The sequence below is a fragment of the Papio anubis genome, chromosome 18, assembly GCF_008728515.1.
Source record: "Papio anubis isolate 15944 chromosome 18, Panubis1.0, whole genome shotgun sequence".
Taxonomy (NCBI): Eukaryota; Metazoa; Chordata; class Mammalia; order Primates; family Cercopithecidae; genus Papio; species Papio anubis.
Window position 1 is genome coordinate 53,456,404 of NC_044993.1, and position 17,598 is coordinate 53,474,001.

Consider the following 17,598-nt stretch of genomic DNA (forward strand, 5'->3'; position numbering starts at 1 on the left):
AGACAGGAGACTCGCTTGAAACTGGGAGGCGGAGGTTGCAGTGAGCCAAGATTGCGCCATTGCACTCCAGCCTGGGCAACAAAAGCAAAACTCAGTCTCAAAAAAAAAAAAAAAAAAAAAAAATTGAAGCTAATATGCAAAATGTTAGTAATAATTCGAGATGATGGGCAATGGAATTTTGCTAGGTTGTACTCTACATTTATTGCTTTTTTTTTTTTTTTTTCCTAAAAACACTAAAATCCCCTGCACGTACGAACAAGGGTCTTGGGAGGCTGGGGAATGTCGGCTGGCTGGGACACCCGAGGCTAGTTACTTAGCATCTCTATTTTTCTCCTCTGTAAAATGGGTCGCACAGCTTATGAAAGCTTAATAGTTTGATATGGAAGGAGCCCACACCTGCAAAGAATCTGTAACAACGTTCAATGGTTTTCCCCGCTGAACTCTTGATTCTTACATCGCGAGGGCAAAGGCTAGGCCATGAGGCCACGCAGGGCTACAGAGGCGCCTTGAGCAGGACAGAGCGTCCGCAGGTTGGGGACCCAGCTTGATTCGGTGCAAACTGGGGCTCCACGCAAGACCCCGGCCCACCCGGGACGAAGCGGCAGCGCGGGAGCGCCCCTGCGTGGCTGAAGACAGGATCACGCCCAAGGAAAACTCAAACCCAAACACAAATGTGAGGATTTAATATTAAAAATATTGATGTTTGATAATTAGGCCCTCTTCATTTTAATAGTGCATTCCTAGTGTGTTTACTATTGCTGAGCACGAGAGCACTGTGACTCCAACGCTCCCTGAGCGACGCAGGAGACGCCGGTTCCATATTAAGCATGCGCAAATTTTGAGGGCGGGGGCGCCTGCGTCATCACCCTAATATATTCTGCTTAGAGTGAACTACTAACGGGAGGTAGCGTGGCCGAGTGGTCTAAGGCGCTGGATTTAGGCTCCAGTCATTTCGATGGCGTGGGTTCGAATCCCACCGCTGCCACACCCCGGAGGGCATCGCTTTTTTTTTTTTCTTTTTTGGCCAACCATCTCTTTATGTAGTCCTCTATGTAGTCCTTTTCCAACCTCTCTTCCTTTTTTCTCCTTTCTGATGTCTTTAAGCTTTAGATTGCTTATAATGGATTTTTTTTTTTAGTGGAAGGGAGAAGGGAAGAGAAAAGGCAGAAACTGCAGTGCAGGCTCTTTCACTCTCTAGCCCAATACAAACCTCTCTTTCACCTGCCCATCCAGCTCCCTCAAAACAAAACAAAAAAAAAACAAAACACGGCTCTCCATTTCCAGGCGAAAGCGTCCGAGCTAGCTTGAAAAGTTCCCAACAGCCTGTCTGGGTCTTCCCATGGTTAGTTGCGGGTGGTTGTAATCATGACCTGAGTTAGGGAGTGGGAGGGGGGGGTCCCTTTCTGGCCTGCTCCATGTACTTTAAAGGGCTCCAGGGACCCCATAAACCTCTCTTGCCAGGTGACCCTGGAGTAGTAGGGGTCTGGCCCTACGTGGGGGTGCCAACCTTGAGGTCTCTGCTTCGTTGATTCACCTCTTACTTGGTTTTCAGGCTTGATTTAGGGGTCCTCATTTATAAACAGTTGTTGAACTGTTTATGAAGGGCCTACTATGTGCCAGAAACCGTGCTTGTCCTGAGGCTATGGTGGTGTACAAGGCAGACATGTTTTCGAACCCATCGAATTTGCAGACATTGTCATTGTAATTAATCACACGTGGGAGAAGTGTTAGGCAGTACAGCATGCTAACCTGGCCCCTGAGAAGCAACGAAGTGACATTTAGCAGGGGCCTGAAATTGAGATTAGCCAAGTGAAGGCGCGGGGTCGGGGGTGGGGGGGGCGGGGTGGGGAAGCGGGGGGAGGATTTCCAAGAAGAGGGAACTCCTAAAGGATGAGAGTCTGCTAGGGCTGAGACACTGTGAAGGCAATTGAGGGCAGCTGCACAGAGAGTGGAGGTGGAGTATTGGCAACAGGTGAGGCTGAAGAGATAGGCAAAGAGGACCATGAATGCCGAGTTAGAGCTTTGAACTTGGTCCCTTCCCAAGGGCAATGGGAAACCATGAAAGGTTTTTGAGCTAGAGAGTGGCATGTTTCAATTTGGAATTTGAAAGTTCACCGGTTGGGCATGGTGGCTCACACCTGTAATTCCAACACTTTGGGAGGCCGAGGCCAGAGGTTAGGAGTTCAAGACCAGCCTAGCCAACACGGTGAAACCCCGTCTCTAGTAAAAATATAAAATTTAGCTGGGTGTGGTGGTGCGTGCCTGTAATTCCAGCTACTTGGGCGGCTGAGACAGGAGAATTGCTTGAACCCGGGAGGCAAAGGTTGCAGTGACCCGAGATCATGCCACTGCACTCCAGCCTGGCCGATAGAGTGAAACTCTGTCTCAAAAAAAAAAAAAAAAAAAAAAAAAAAAGAAAAGAAAAGAAAAGAAAAGAAAGTTCCCACTGGCAGCAGGGACAGGAGGTCCCATTCAATGCCTATTGCAATTGTCTAGGAGAAAGGACAGTGGCTTGTGCCACAATAGTGGCCGGGTGCGGGACAGAAGGAGTGAGTCAGGGAGACATTTTAGAGACAGAGTTGACATAATCCACTGATGAGCATGTCGAGAAGAAGAGGATCATGTCAAAAGTGACGCCCAGGATTTGGGCTTGGGTCATTCGATGGCTGATTGTGCTTCTCCTCTCCCTCAGAGGGAACATGGGATAAATGGAAAGCAGGTTTGTGGGAGATGATGACTTCAGTTTGATTTTCATTGAGTTGGAGATTCTTGTGGGATATGGGGTTGAGTAGGAGGTTGGACATAGATTTCTGGAGGTCAAGAGGCACTCCAAGGAAATGATACAGATTTGGGAGGTATTAGAGACTGAGGCCATGGGAAGGGATGAACTCACCCAGAAAGAGCCCACAGAGGGAGAAGAGGGAACAAGACAAAGTGCCAAGAGACATCATCTTAAAGGGAGGGCAGTGGAAGAAAAGCCAGTGAAAGAGATGTGAAAGAGACGGGAAAGGCCAGTCATATATGTGGAAAACAGGTGTGGTCTTATAGAGACCAAGAAGAGTGGATCAAGAAGGAGGGGGCGCCCCGGTCAACTATGTTGAACACAGCTAAGAAGATTGGCAAAATAAAGACTGAAAAATATCTATTACGATTTATGGACAAGATCATTGATGATCTTAAAGTCATTTTGGAATGGGTTGAGGAGAAGAAATGGAAACATAAGTATGGTCAATTCATCACAAAATTTGATTTTGAAGAGGAGGAGCAAAAGGAAGAGTTGTGGGAGGGGAAATGGGGGAATCAGGGGAGGATTTTTTTATTTGTTTTTTTTAAGATGGGGTCTTGCCCTGTTGTCCAGGCTGGAGTATAGTGCTGCAATCATAGCTTACTGCAGACTCAAACTCCTGGATTCAAGTGATTCTCCTGCCTCAGCCTCCTGGGTGCTACCACATCTGGCTAATTAATTAATTAATTATTGTTTTTTTGGGGGGTAGATGCAGGGTTCTCACCATATCACCCAGGGTGGTTTTGAACTCCTGACCTCAAGCAATCCTCCAGTCTTAGCCTCCCAAAATGTTGGGATTACAGGTGTGAGCCACTGCGCCCTGCTGGGAAGATATTTTCAAGATGAGAGAGACTTGAGGATTGTTTAGATGCCTGGCATTGGGTTTACAATGGGGAATAGCTTTAGCACCCATAATGGAAAGCTTATGAGTTTTGTCTTGATGGTCCCTTCAAATCGACTATGTTACCTTGGGCTGCCCACTGTGACAACTCTGTTTCCTGCTTTTGTGATGCTTCTCCTTAGTATCTCCAAGTAAGCTAGAACCTCCTACTTGCCCTTTCAGAACCTCACGGCTAGTGGTCTGGGCAGTCTCAAAAATTCTTACAGTGATTCAGTTTTTCTGTTGGGTGGGGATGCCACCTCCTTTTCCATTGGATAAAGAGGCTTGAAAGGAAAAAAGCTTTCTTGACATAGCGATCCATGTTGTCCCCATGCCCAGAGTTTAGACATCCTGCTTCCAGAGTGTTAAGGAATAGATGAGTTGGAGAAATCCAGAAAACAAATAAATTGATTCTTGGCTTTTGGGTTTTCAAAAGCTGAGGTTTGGCACTAGTCAAAAGATCTAGAAAATAATGTGAGCAGTGTGACACTGTTTTTCCTGCTCGAAGAATAGATTTCCCAGGATTAGCAGGGAGAAGAAAGAGAGGAAGGAAGTGAGTTTGGATGTAAGCATGTTATCGAGAGGAAATGAAGCCCCAGGACTGCCAGCTTCAAATGGTCCGAGGTTTGTGGCTCTGAGAGAATGAGACCAATCCAGAGTTCAACCACAAGCCTTGGCATGGCCAGGGTGTAGAAAAATAGAAGTTACCACGTGTTGTGTTTAGGCCAGTGGGGGCTTAGGCGGTGCTCCTCCAAATTCCCCCAGCTGTAGAACAGAAACCCCCACCTTCCTCTGCTCTTTGGAATGAGACAAAGCCCCAGTTTCCGTCATCTATAAAATGAGAATAATAAATCCTATTTAAGAGTGGCTGTAAGAATTAAATAAGATCATATAGATGAAAGCCCTTTCACACTGTCAAGCATTAAACAGACATAAAGGATTATTATTGATCTTTCAAAAATTATATACACACCTACAATTCAGCCTAGCAGAGAGCAGCATACAGTTTTTTTTTTTTTTAGCTCCTTCCCAAACTGCCCACCTTGTTCAGCAGGTGGGACACACGCTGCTGTGGCCATGTTGGTTCTGATGAGCCCATTCCATCCCCTCCACCTCAGGCTTGTGATGCTTTTCTTCTCTGCCAGTCCCATGTGTGCATACTACGATCTATACCTGGCTGTACTGACACACTGATGTCTTGGTACTCAGAACTGATAACTGACACCAAGATGATAGGGGGCGAAGTTTCTGTGGAGAGCAGGGCTAGATTAAGAAGTTTTGTGACCTTAAACTTATATGGTGATCACCACTACCTCTAATTAGTAAATAGAAACAGTACTAAATCATAAAATGCAACCAACTAAACTCTATTTTTCCCATTATAGCTTTATTGATACTTCATCGAGACATCCAATTATTTTAAGTTTTTTTTTTTTAAATTTTTTGATGCTCTTTCTGGTACTAAAACCTGTGCTTAATATGCTGTCATCCTCAGACAGGAACCCAAAAAGGCCAAGTCGGGCTCGGCAGAAGCTTGAGTCCTGGTTTTCCCCAAGCCCTGGCTGTCAACACAGATCTGTGTGAATGAGAAGCCCAGAACACTGGGTCGGGGTGGATCGAAAGCAATGTTACCAGACAGAGCAGCAGCCGACGGCGCAAACTCATACCAACTCCACCCCAGCCTGCATTACCCCAGAGCGACGCGGCAGCCAGGCTCTGAGCAAAACCCACCCAGGAGGCGGACCTGGAAAGGGGTGAAGCCAGAGAGGGAGGGGGCAGGGCCAGGACCCAATTACACGCGAGAAGGGCGGGACTGGACCCAGAGGGAGGAGCAAGGCCAGACCCAAAAGGAGAAGCCAAGGGGGCTCAAGCACGCGGGGAGGACCAGAAAGGGGGCGAAACCAGAACGAGGGAGAATCTGGGGGCGGACCGGAACTGGGCAGAGACTAGGAGAAGGTCCAGAAGGCGGAGGAGGCTGTGAGCCTTGGCCCATATCAGTAACCCGGGCAGGCCGGAGGGAGGAAAAAAGGGGCAGGGCCAGGGCTTGGAGGGACGGACATGGACGTAGGCACGACTCAGGGGGCAGGGCGGGGGCGTGACCAGGACTCAGAAGGCGTGCCCAAACATGGAGGGGGAAGGGGCGTGGCTATGACGTGGGGCGGGGTTAGGCCTGGAGAGCGGCTCAGGACTAGGCTCTGAAGGCAGGGGGCGGGGAAGAGGCGTGCCCAATTTGAAGGGCGGGTCAAGGGCGCGGCCAAAACATGAAAAGTGACTCGGGGCTAGGTGTCGGGGCCGACCAGGGGCGTGGCCAGGATTCAGGGGGTGGAGGGGGAGCGTGCCCACTTCGGAGGGCGGGGCGGGACGGGGGCGGGGCCAAAACACAGGAGGGGCACGAGGCAAAGTCTGGGAGTAGTCAGGGGCGTCGCCAGGATTCGGGGGTCGGGGCTAGGTCTGGAGGGCGGCTCAGGGGCGTGGCCAGGATTCAAGGGGCGGAGCGGCGGCGCGCTTAAACCCAGAAGGCGGGGCAGGGGCTGGTACTAGCCCAGGGAGCCGGGCGTGGGAGAGGGTGCAGCAGTGCCGACCCCGGCGGGCGGCAGGCGGTCACAGGCGCTCCACGGAGGCCTGCAGAGGCTGCAGGCCTAGGAAGTGCAGGGCCAGGGCGAGCAAGCCGAGGAACAGAAGCAGCCCGAGCAGCAGTCGCAGGAGGGTCCGCGCCGTGGAGCCGCGGGGCCGCCGTGTCGTGGACTGCACGTATAGCTCCACGGCGTCGGCGAACCTGAACTTGTCGGGCGCATAGCCAAGCTGGGCGCGGGCCTTGGCTATCTGGAAGGTGTGCGTCACGGCCACGCTGCGCACCTGCGGGGACAGGCGGGGCATCCGAGGGCGGGGCTCGTGGGAGGGGGGCATCCTCTACCTCGTTGTTTACGGAAAGGGAAAAGAGAGGGCAGGGATTTCCCCTCCATTGCACAGTGATTTAAAAGGACCCGAGGACAGCGTCTTGCTCCTGCGATGCCCTCATTAGAGAGATTTTCCTTTGTTCCTTCCATCTTCATTTTTATTGGAGGGTGCCGCCTCTGCGTCGCCCCCTCCAGCCCCGCTGAATTTGCACCTTATTTAACTCCTTGGCCCCTAAGAAGGAAAGGTCTCACCCCTACACTCATCTTCCCGGCCTAGCACGGTGCTGGGACTCAGGAGGCCCTTGATACATTCTTAGGCATCCGCTAGGAGACGGTGAACGCCTGCCAGAAACATCTCCAGGAAACGACATTGGCTTCCTGCTCCCAACCCCAGACCAACTGTGGCCAGGCGGGCCCCAGTCGCAGCCTTCACGCCCTCGCTGATTAACTAAGTTTCCCTAAGAGAGGAATTCCATTATGCAGAACTGATTACTCTCCAGGGTCTAAGCTGTGTCTCCCCTGCTGCCAGATGGCTTGGGGCCCACTGGTGTCAAGGGTAGTAAAGATAGCTATTAGTTAAGGAACACACACCCTGCACTTGGCCTGGGCTAAATCCTTTCTATGCCCTACACCTCATTTAATCCTCTAAGGTGGTACTAGCACTATCTGTTCTGTGCATACTTGGAAAAAGGTCAGAGAGGTTGAGTGACTTGCCCGGGGTCACACAGGGGAGCCAGGTTCTAGCCTAATTTCTTCCCTGCTGTGCTGGCATCTGAAGATGCTCTCCCAGCTGACTCATTTCCTCCTCTCTTGTGCCTCAGCCAGACCCTGGGGAATAATCCACCAGCTGCTGGATTCTCCCATGGCACTGAAACAGCCCCTGGGGTCAAACCTGTGGTCTTGGATGCTTAATGGGGGGTGAGGAGAGAGGCCAGTATTTGTCCATTTTTGTCCCAGTCATTAAGTGCAGAGCTTTGGGGAGCACAGGAGCTGAGTTATGCTAGATAAGCAGGGTCCCTAACACACTAGATGTCTCTAGATGTCACCTCCTCTGGGGAGCTTTCTCTGACTTCCTCAGAGTTGGCTTAGGCGCCCCTTCTGTGTGCACTGGAGTTTCTCGCGATTTTCCCAAAAATGGCTCTAATTACAGTGTTGAGTTGCCTGGTTCGTGGGCTGTCTTCCCCTTTGGACTAGGAGCTCCCCGAGGGCAAGGACTATGTCTTCTTGCCTCCATTGCTCAGCACAGTGCCTGGTACCACAGGAGATGCTGAATACATGTTAAATGCGTTAAAGGCTATAAAGTCAAACTGGAGGGCTGGTTGGTGTGTCACAGACTGACCAGCAGAGGGTACCCGAGCCACAGCCAAGGAACTTCCACAGTTAAGGACACTGCCCCTGAACTGAACAAGGAAATCCCCAACTTAAAGAAGAGGGAGAGGAGCCAAGTCCCTGCCTGACCACAATTCAGCTGCACCCTGGCAGCTATTTTATGGATGTGATTCCTGATGCATTTTCACAAGCTAATGGTTAAGCTTGAAATCACTGAGGTCTGGGTTCAAGTCCCAGCTCTACCATTTAAGTGTGTGATCACGGGCAGGTTATTTCACTGTGTGTCTCACTTCCTCCTCTCTAAATGGAGAGGACAATGGCGTCTACAACTCAGTTAAATGAGATAAAGCACAGTGCCTGGCATATTGTCACCACTCAAGAGATGGTATCATCTTATTCTCTCCTCTACTGATCCGGATGGTTCAAAGGAGAAGCCATAGGTGACTACTTCTTTCTGTGGCCCATTCTCCACTCTCCCCCTCTGACTCCCCTTGTTAAAGAGCACTGAACATGGAGTCTGAAGCCAATTCCAGTATGGTGTGGCCTTGGACAAATCAGTAATTTTCCTAATGCTCAATTTTTTGTCATAAAATGGAGAGCATGATTTTTTTTTGACCTTTTTAACTTAGCAAGGCATCAGAGACAATCAAATGAGAGTGGACTGGAAGGATTTTTTTTTTTTTTAGATGGAGTCTTGTTCTGTCACCCAGGTTGGAGTGCAGTGGTGTGGTCTCAGCTCACTGCAACCTCCACCTCCCAGGTTCAAGCGACTCTCCTGCCTCAGCCTCCCGAGTAGCTGGGACTACAGGTATGTGCCACTACACCCAGATAATTTTTGTATTTTTGGTAGAGACAAGGTTTCACTATGTTGGCCAGGCTGGTCTTGAACTCCTGACCTCAGGTGATCCACCTGCCTCAGCCTCCCAAAGTGCTGGGAACAAGTGTGAGCCACTGCGCCCGACTGGACTGGAAGGATTTTTGCAAATAACCTCAAATACCACCTATTGCTTTGCTATTTACAATCTGCGATGAAAACATCTTCTCTTTTAACTAAGCAAATATAAACCTGCATCATCATTATTATGAGAATAGTATTCTGAGCCAGGCATGGTGGTGCATGCCTGTAATCTCAGCTATTTAGAAGGCTGAGCAGGGAGGATCTCTCTCTCTTTTTTTTTTTTTTGGTTTTTAGGGGCAGAGTCTCTGTCTGTTGCCTAGGCTGGAGTACAGTGGTGCAGTCGTGGCTCACTGCAGCCTCGAACTCCTGGGCTCAAGTGATCCCCCACCTGAGCTGGGACTAAAGGCATACACCACCTTGCCTGGCTAATTTTAAAATTTTTTGTAGAGATGAGGTCTTTCTGTGTTGCCCAGGCTGGTCTCAAACTCCTGGCCTCAAGTGATCCTCTTGCCTCAGCCTCCCAAAGCACTGGGATTATAGGTGTGAGCCACCACAACTGGACAAGAGGATCTCTTGAGCTCAGGAGTTTGAGACTAGCCTGGACAACATAGTGAGACCCTGTCTCATAAAAATAATTATATTCTGTATATAGTAGGTACTTAATATATACTCATTATTCAGTAAGCATGAACTATGAGCCTAGTGCCACCAAGCTGGTGTGTGTGTGTGTGTGTGTGTGTTGAGAGTTGGTGGGATTGGTAGCATTCAAAGAAGTGAATGGCCTGAAACTTGCCTTGGGGAACCTCCAGTCTGGTGGAAAGACAAGATGCTTATGAATGAAAAAAACAGTGATGATGGATGGGCTTGGAGCTGTCACATTTCAGACCCACAGCCTCAGCAAAAACCCAGAGGTTGGGGTAATCATAACAGAAACAGCACCAGCTTTGGGCCCACATGGAAAGTTCTGAGACCTCAGACAAGCATCCATCGTCATGGTGTCAAAGGGGTAAGGAGTGGTAGCAGTGAGGATGGTGGGGAGAGGTGGGAAGGGAGGGATGGGGAGCAGGGCCCAGGCTCCCACAGCAGCAGCCCACTTACCTCACTCCGAGTGAGCAGCGGTGGGAGGCAGCAGATGGGTCTCAGGGCCAGATGCAGGCGCTCCATCACTGCCGCTGCGGGGAAGAAGGGGGCCAGTGACCAGGGGCCTCACATTATGCAAACTCCAGGGAGGCCCTTGGGGACAAATCAATGGGGGCACCATTTGCTTTGCTAGAGGTCACTTTCAAAAGTCATTGGATTCCTTTAAATCAGCAGCCCATGCTGGGGTGCCTTGTTTAGCTGTGAAGTATGTCACAAGCAACTTGTTTTTAATATTAAAGGACTGGGCCAGGTGCAGTGGCTCATGCCTGTAATCCCAGCACTTTGGGAGGCCGAGGCAGGCGGACTTCCTGAGATCAGGAGTTCGAGACCAGCCTGGCCAACATGGTGAAACCCCGCCTCTACTAAAAATACAAAACTTAGCCGGGCATGGTGGCATGTGCCTGTAATCCCAGCTACTGGAGAGGCTGAGGCAGAGAATCGCTTATACCAGGAGGCAGAGGTTGCAGTGAGCCGAGATTGCGCCACTGTACTCCAGCCTAGGCGACAGAATGAGACTCTGTCTAAAAAAAAAAAAAAAAAAACCCAAAAATTAAAGGACTGAAATTTTTAAATAAATCTGAGCAGATGCAAAGTTATCCATATAATAATCTCTCTCACTTCTACTCCAATGCTCTCTGCAGTAGGAGAGAAAGAGGTTGGAGTAACAGTTCTCAAACTGGGCTGCATGTGGGACCAATTTAAAAATAATGCTGGTGAGAGCCAGGTGTGGTGGCTCATGCCTGTAATCCCAGCATAAGAGACTGAGGAGAGAGGATCTCTTGAAGCCAGGAGTTCAAGACCAGCCTAGGCAACAAATGAGACACCCAGTCATCTCTAAAAAAATATTTAAAAAATAGCCAGGCACGGAAGTGTAAGCCTGTCACCTCCACTATTCTGGAGGCTGAAGTGGGAGGATCGCTTCAGGCCAGGAGTTCGATACCAGCTGGGGTAACATAGCAAGACCCCCATCTCTACTAAAGCATAACAATTAGCTGGGCCTGGTGGTAGGAGCCTAAAGTCCTAGAGGCTTGAGAGGCTGAGGCAGAGAATTGCTTGAGCCCAGGAGGTTGAGTCTGCAGTGAGCTATGATCATGCCACTGCACTCCAGCCTGAGTGGCAGTGCAAGATCCTGACTCTAAAAAAACAAAAAATACTGATACTTCCCTCCCGCTTCCTCCCTGCTAATCCCAGTTTAATTGGTCAGTGGTGTGGCTGAGACATTTCTCTATTTTAAAAGCTCCCAGGTGACTGTGAAGTGCAGTCCTGGTTGAGAAGCACTGAGTTACTGTTAGCCCACTGGGAACTGGGAACGTATTTACAATCCTCCCCAAGTGCCATCGGCCGTGGCTCAGGGCCAGGAGTGCCAATCACTGTGGAAATGCTGTGCATGAGAAGTTGCCCTGCATGTGTCCCCTAGTGAACAAAAATTTGCAAACCCCTGCTTCTAATGCCAAGCTACCTGATGCATTTAAAACACAAGAGATCCTACCAAGGAGACCCTGGAACACAGCTATTTGGGACTGGAGGGTCACCATCCCTTCAGGCTGGTCACTCCATGTCTGAAGCCTGCTCTGCCTTCCAGCTGGGAGGAGGCCAGTAGATGGGTGCTGGGGACAGAGGGAAGGGCAGCAGCCAAGACGCATTGTCGGGGGTGGAGGTGGGAGCAGAAACTGACCTTCAGGGACAGGAGGAGAATCTAGAATCAAAATGGAGCCTCCATTTGTCCTAAAGTAGCCCTAACTTCAGGATGACCTTGGGGGACAGAACCCCAGGGTTCCCTCTTCTCCTGACTGGCATGAGACCTCCCAGCAGCACCACGAAGAGCCCAGAGCCCGCCAAGCCCAGTTGTGAATTCAGCCTCCCCCGCTTTCTCACTGTGGCACTTTGAGAAAGTCACTAACCTCTCAGAGCCTCGGGTCAAGTCATCTTTACAATGGTCCCACCATAACTGCCTTGCAGGTGGGACTAGGGTGAGGGAAGTGAGACACCTAGGTTGTGGAATTTAAGGAGGCACTTGCTTCCAGCACCAGGCAACTGCAAACTCAGGCTTGGAGCTGCTGCACGGCCTCCTTAAATTTTGTGACCACGGTGCCTCACTGTCCTCATCCTAGTCCTGGTCCTGCCTGAGTTTCTTTTTTTTCTTTTGAGACGGAGTCTTGCTCTGTCACCCAGGCTGGAGTGCAGTGGTGGGATCTCGGCTCACTGCAACCTCCGCCTCCTGGGTTACAGCGATTCTCCTGCCTCAGCCTCCCAAGGAACTGGGAATACAGGTGTGCGCCACCACACCGGCTGATTTTTACATTTTTAGTAGAGATGGGGTTTTACTGTGTTGGCCAGGATGGTCTGGAACTGCTGAGCTCAGGTGATCCGCCTGCCTCAGCCTCCCAAAGTCCTAGGATTACAGGCGCGTGCCACTGCACCTGGCCCCTAAGTTCCAATTAAGGCAATGCAAGGTACACCTGGCACATGGAGGGGTTTTACTACACACACTCCTTTCCTTACCTGTCAGGTAAACCCAGGAAGTAGGCACCTGGATCCAGGGCTGGCTGTACCCCAGCTTCTCAAACTGCAAAGAAACAAGAGCTGGACTGAGAATAGGTGGTTCAGGTACTGGTGTGGAAAGACTACAGGCTCCCTCTACCGGGGACCAGCAGAAGTACCTGCTGTCTCCCCACCAGCCCACCCCAGGGGGCAGGCCCTGCAGCCAAACCCAAGCCTATGCCAGTCTTGAAATGAAATCTGCACCTTGACCCAGAAAACCCAAGGAGGAATTGAAAGTGTGGGATAGTTAAAAAATTCTTTTTTTTTGCAGAGATCAGTGGTCATGATGTGTTGCTTGGGCTGGTCTCGAACTCCTGGCCTCAGGTGATCCTCTTGCCGCAGCCTCCCAAAGTGCTGGGATTACAGGCATAAGCCATTACACCTGCCAGGTAGCTTTTTAACTTGGGATCATTCACATCATTTAATTATCACCTACATCTGTCTATACCTAGAGACACTCCAAGGCATTTATGTAGAATCTGATTTTTCCAGAATAGACTTTTCTGTTATTAAAGAGAAAAAAAACAACACAACATGTGTGTGGAGGGTGGCAGGAGATGCAGCAGAAATGGGCTGGCATGGGATAAGGTGAGCTCTTCACTGGCATAAAAACTTTCCAGGTCAGGAGAAAACCTGGGTCCTTTAGCCTGGGTTTTCTGGTCTACACCTTCCAGGCAAGCCTGGCTGCTAGGAGTCTGGGCTGCTCAGAGAGGACGCCAGAGTTCCCAGGTAGCCATGTGGGGAGGCCCCAAAGCCAAACACCTCCCCTGCGCTTTTGACTCTTCCACATGCCTCCTTCAGAGCCTCAACACATAACAGGTGGCTCACAGGCAAAACTCCACAGGGCTAGGAGCCAACATAAATCTGGAAGCATCGAGACCAGCCTGGCCAACATGGTGAAACCCTGTCTCTACTAAAAATACAAAAATTAGCCGAGCAGGGTAGTGTGCACCTGTAATCCCAGCTACTCAGTAGGCTGAGGCAGGAGAATCTCTTGAACCCGGGAGGCGGAAGTTGCAGTGAGCTCAGATCACACCACTGCACTCCAGCCTGGGTGACAGAGTGAGACTGTCTCAAAAAAGCAAAGCAAAACAAATGCCTGGAAGCAGGGTAGAAGGGAACTGCAGGTAACTGAGGAGCACATAGCGCCCCTCAAGGGCTCCAGCCAGTTCCAATGTTGCCAGAGCTGTTTTTTTTTTTTTTAAATTGGTTTTTAGAGATAGGGTCTTGTTCTGTTGCCCAGGCTGGAGTGCAGTGGTGCAATCATAGCTCACTGCAGCCTTGAACTTCTGCGCTCAAGAGATCCTCCCGCCTCAGCTGCCCAAGTAGCTGGGACCACAGGTGTGCCAACACCATGCCCACCTAATTGAATTTTTATTTTTGCAGAGACAGGGGTCCTTGCTTTGTTGCCCAGGTTGGTCTCAAACTCCTGGCCTCAAGCGATCCTCCCATGTTAGCCTCCCAAAGTGCTGGGATTACAGATGTGAGCCACCTCACCGGGCAAAGAGTTGGTTTTTAACATGAAATCTTCTGACTTTTTGGACATAGAAAAGGACAAGCAGAGAAGGCAGCAGGCCGTGCGCAGTGGCTCACGCCTGTAATCCCAGTACTCTGGGAGGCTGAGGTGGGTGGATCACTTGAGGTCAGGACTTTGAGACCAGCTTGGCCAACATGGTGAAACCCCATCTCTACTAAAAATACAAAAGATTAGCTGGGCGTGGTGGTGTGTGCCTGTAATCCTAGCTACTTGGGAGGCTGAGGCATGAGAATTGCTTGAACCTGGGAGGTGGAGGTTGCAGTGAGCCGAGATTGCGCCACTGGACTCCAGCCTGGGTGACAAGAGTGAAACTCTGTCTCAAAAAATTTTTTAAAAAGTAAATAAATAAATAAAAAGGAAGAGAAGGTCAGGGATCCCAGAATGATCATTCGGGGTGGGCGGGCATCTGGGCACCTACCAGCGGGGCCATCCACTCAAAGAGGTTGACGCTCTCCCCATCGTTGATGTAGTACGCCTGCCCATTCTGAAGGGGACATGTGGGAGGGGACGGTCAGCCTTCTCCCCAGCAGCCTGCCCCCACCCTTCCAGATGGCTTCCAGCAGCTGCTCCAACCCTGAGTTCTCTGGAGCAGCCCCAAGACCTGAGGACACACCTGAGCTATTCCCTGTGAATTCTAGGACGACCACACTAACTAGCTGTGTGACCTCCATGGAGTTGCTTAACCTCTCTGTACTTCAGTTTCTTCATCTGAGAAATGGGAGGATAATAATGAGATCTCCCTCTTGGACTGTTGTGAAGATTAAATGCGACATTATGTGTGGAGGCTTAGCATTTGGCAACTGTTATTCTGGGATCAACACCAACCTCACATGGTCATAGGAAGAGCTAAAGATGCTCTATAAAGAACTCCGCACTCTACCTACCAGCTTCCCCCAAGCCTCCCTGGGCTGAGAGTCCCTTCAGCCTTCTTAAGTTGGGGGGAAATCTTGTGTGCCATCCAGGAATCCCCTAGGGATGGGGCGCTCTGCCTGCAGCCCTGTGGGGAAGGTGGTTGGGGATGTCAGAGGGGACTCACAGCCACGTAGCCCTTGGCCGCAGTGAGGGCCTCGGCTGCCAGCACATGTGCCTGCACCAGATTGTGTACGTGGACCCAGTTCATCCGTGCCTTGCGGTCCCCAAATCGGAACATGAACAGCCTCTTCTTGATGTGGCCCTGGTGGAGAGGGGTGGGTGATAAACATAGCCTTGTGCCCGGAATGGCTTTACATTCCATCTAGATGCTGATGGCTCCCCAGGTTCTAGCTCCAGGTCAAGCCCCTCTGCTCCAGGCTCATGTATCCAGTGCTCTCCGGATATCAACAACAGGTTGTCTAACAGAAAACTCAAACTCACCAGCTCCTGGAGCAAGCATCTGGTAGTCTCTCCCATCTCGCTCCTCCCTCCCTTTCCGGTGGACTGGTCAGTTCACTCTGCCGCTCAGGCTAAAACCCTAAAGCCACCTTTGACTCCCCCTTGTCTTACACGCCAGGTCCAACCCACCTGCAAATCCCATTGGCTCAACTGTTAAAATCTGTTCAGAATGTGAATGAGCTTTTCACCCCTCTGATGGCCACCCTCCTCTCACATGGACACCACAGTTGCTTCCTAACTGGTCCCCCTCTGTCCACCCTCAGCCCCTGTAGTCTGTTGTCTGCCCAGCCAGGCAGATCCTTTGATTTTCTTTTTTTTTTTTTGAGATAGAGTCTTGCTCTGTTGTCCAGACTGGAGCACAGTGGCAAGATCTTGGTCACTGCAAACTCCATGCCCTGGGTTCTTGCAATTCTCCTGCCTCAGCCTCCCGAGTAGCTGGAATTACAGGCGCATGCCACCACACTCGGCTAATTTTTGTATTTTTAGTAGAGACAGGGTTTCACCATATTGGCCAGGCTGGTCTCGAACTCCTGACCTCGGGTGATCCACCCATCTCGGCCTCCCAAAATGCTGGGATTACAGGCATGAGCCACTGCACCCGGTCAGATCCTTTGGTTCTTTTATATATAAATTTTTTAGACACAGGATCTGGCTCTGTTGCCCACACTGGGATGCAGTGGTACAATCACTGCAGCCTTGAACTCATGGGCTCAAGTGATCCTCCTGCCTCGGCCTCTTGAGTAGCTGGGACTATAGATGAACACCACCACACCTGGATACTTTTTAAATTTATTGTAGAGATGGGGGTCTCACTATGTTGCCCAGGCTGGTCTTAAACTCCTGGGCTCAAGCAATCTTCCCACCCGGCTTCCCAAAGTGCTGGGACTGCAGCAGACATGAGCCAGCGTGCCCAGCCAGGGCTCCTTTTATTTTTAGAGAGAGAGTCTCCCTGTGTCACCCAGGCTGGAGTGCAGTGGTGCAATCACAGCTCACTGCAGCCTTGAAATCCTGGGCTCAAGGGATCTTCCCATCTCAGCCTCCCAAAGTGCTGAGATTACAGACATGTGCTTCCGTGCCCAGCCAGGAGCACCTTTGAAAATTCTAAGTACAACCGTGTTGTTCCATGGCTCAGAACCTTCCAGGGGCGCCCATCCTGCTAGGCTGGAAGCTCAAGTCCTGACAATGGCTGTCCAACCCTTCCTGATCTGGCCCCAGCCCCTCTGTGACTTCATCTCCTACCAAACCCTCTCACTTGCTCCACCACAACTGCACCGCCCCTTTGCTCTTCCTGGACTCTGCTGCAGGTTCCCATCTCAGGGCTTTGGATGAACTGTTCCCACTGTCTGGAAGGTATTTGGAGGAAGAACCTTTCAGACTTTGTCACCTCTGTCAAGTGGACGCTCAAATGTCCCTTTCTTTTTTTGAGACGAGTCTTGCTCTGTCCCCTGGCTGGAGTGCAGTGGCGCCATCTCGCTCACTGCAAGCCCACCTGGTTCCCAAGCATTCTCCTGCCCTTAGCCTCCCAAGTAGTTGGGACTTCAGGCACCTGCCACTGCTAATTTTTTTGTATTTTTAGTAGAGGGACGGGTTTCACCATGGTCTTGATCTCCTGACCTCAGATCCTCACTCGGGCCTCTGCCTCCCAGTGCTGATTTCATAGGCGCGGAGCCATCACACTTCCGGCCTCAAATGTCCCTTTCTAAATGAGTTCACCCCCGACTACCTGACAAGCCCAATTCCCTCACCCTACTTCACTTTTTCCTTTTCTCCACAGTGCCTGGCATCTTTTTTTTTTTTTTTTTTTTTTTTGATGAAGTCTCACTCTTGTTGCCCAGGCTGGAGTGCAATGGTGCAATCTTGGCTCACTGCAGCCTCTGCCTCCCAGGTTCAAGCAATTCTCCTGCCTCAGCCTCCTGAGTAGCTGGGATTACAGGTGCCCGCCACCACGTCTGGCTAATTTTTTTGTATTTTTAGTAGAGACGGGGTTTCACCATGTTGGCCAGGCTGGTCTCGAACTTCTGACCTCAGTTGATCCATCCCTTTCAGCCTCCCAAAGTGCTGGGATTACAGGCATGAGCCATCGCGCTTGACCTGAACATACCTTATAATTTAACATGTTCACTGTTTATTATCTGTCTCTTCATGTGAGAAGAGAAACCCCACAATGACAGAAATCATCTGTTTTGTTCACTGATCTGTCCTCAAACCTAGAACAGTGCA

The 17,598-nt window shown here is 50.5% G+C and overlaps 1 protein-coding gene and 1 non-coding gene across 3 annotated transcripts in view; one reads left to right on the forward strand and one right to left on the reverse strand.

The window, feature by feature from the left end:
• The first annotated feature begins 903 nt into the window (after positions 1 to 903).
• Positions 904 to 985, forward strand: TRNAL-UAG. The gene has a single exon. It is a non-coding gene; the product is annotated as a tRNA-Leu (tRNA).
• Positions 986 to 3,900: 2,915 nt separating this feature from the next.
• Positions 3,901 to 17,598, reverse strand: part of SDR42E2 (short chain dehydrogenase/reductase family 42E, member 2) — a 30,149-nt gene continuing 16,451 nt past the window's right edge. Inside the window, exons 7-11 of one of the 2 annotated variants that reach the window (XM_021931817.2) lie at positions 15,044 to 15,181; positions 14,426 to 14,491; positions 12,432 to 12,495; positions 9,888 to 9,961; positions 3,901 to 6,521 (exon numbers count right to left, since the gene is read on the reverse strand). In XM_021931817.2, the coding sequence (XP_021787509.2) occupies positions 6,267 to 6,521; positions 9,888 to 9,961; positions 12,432 to 12,495; positions 14,426 to 14,491; positions 15,044 to 15,181 (597 nt within the window). In that variant the 3' untranslated portion in view covers positions 3,901 to 6,266. The remainder of the gene's footprint in view (positions 6,522 to 9,887; positions 9,962 to 12,431; positions 12,496 to 14,425; positions 14,492 to 15,043; positions 15,182 to 17,598) is intronic. The other variant, XM_031658402.1, reaches the window with a different exon arrangement.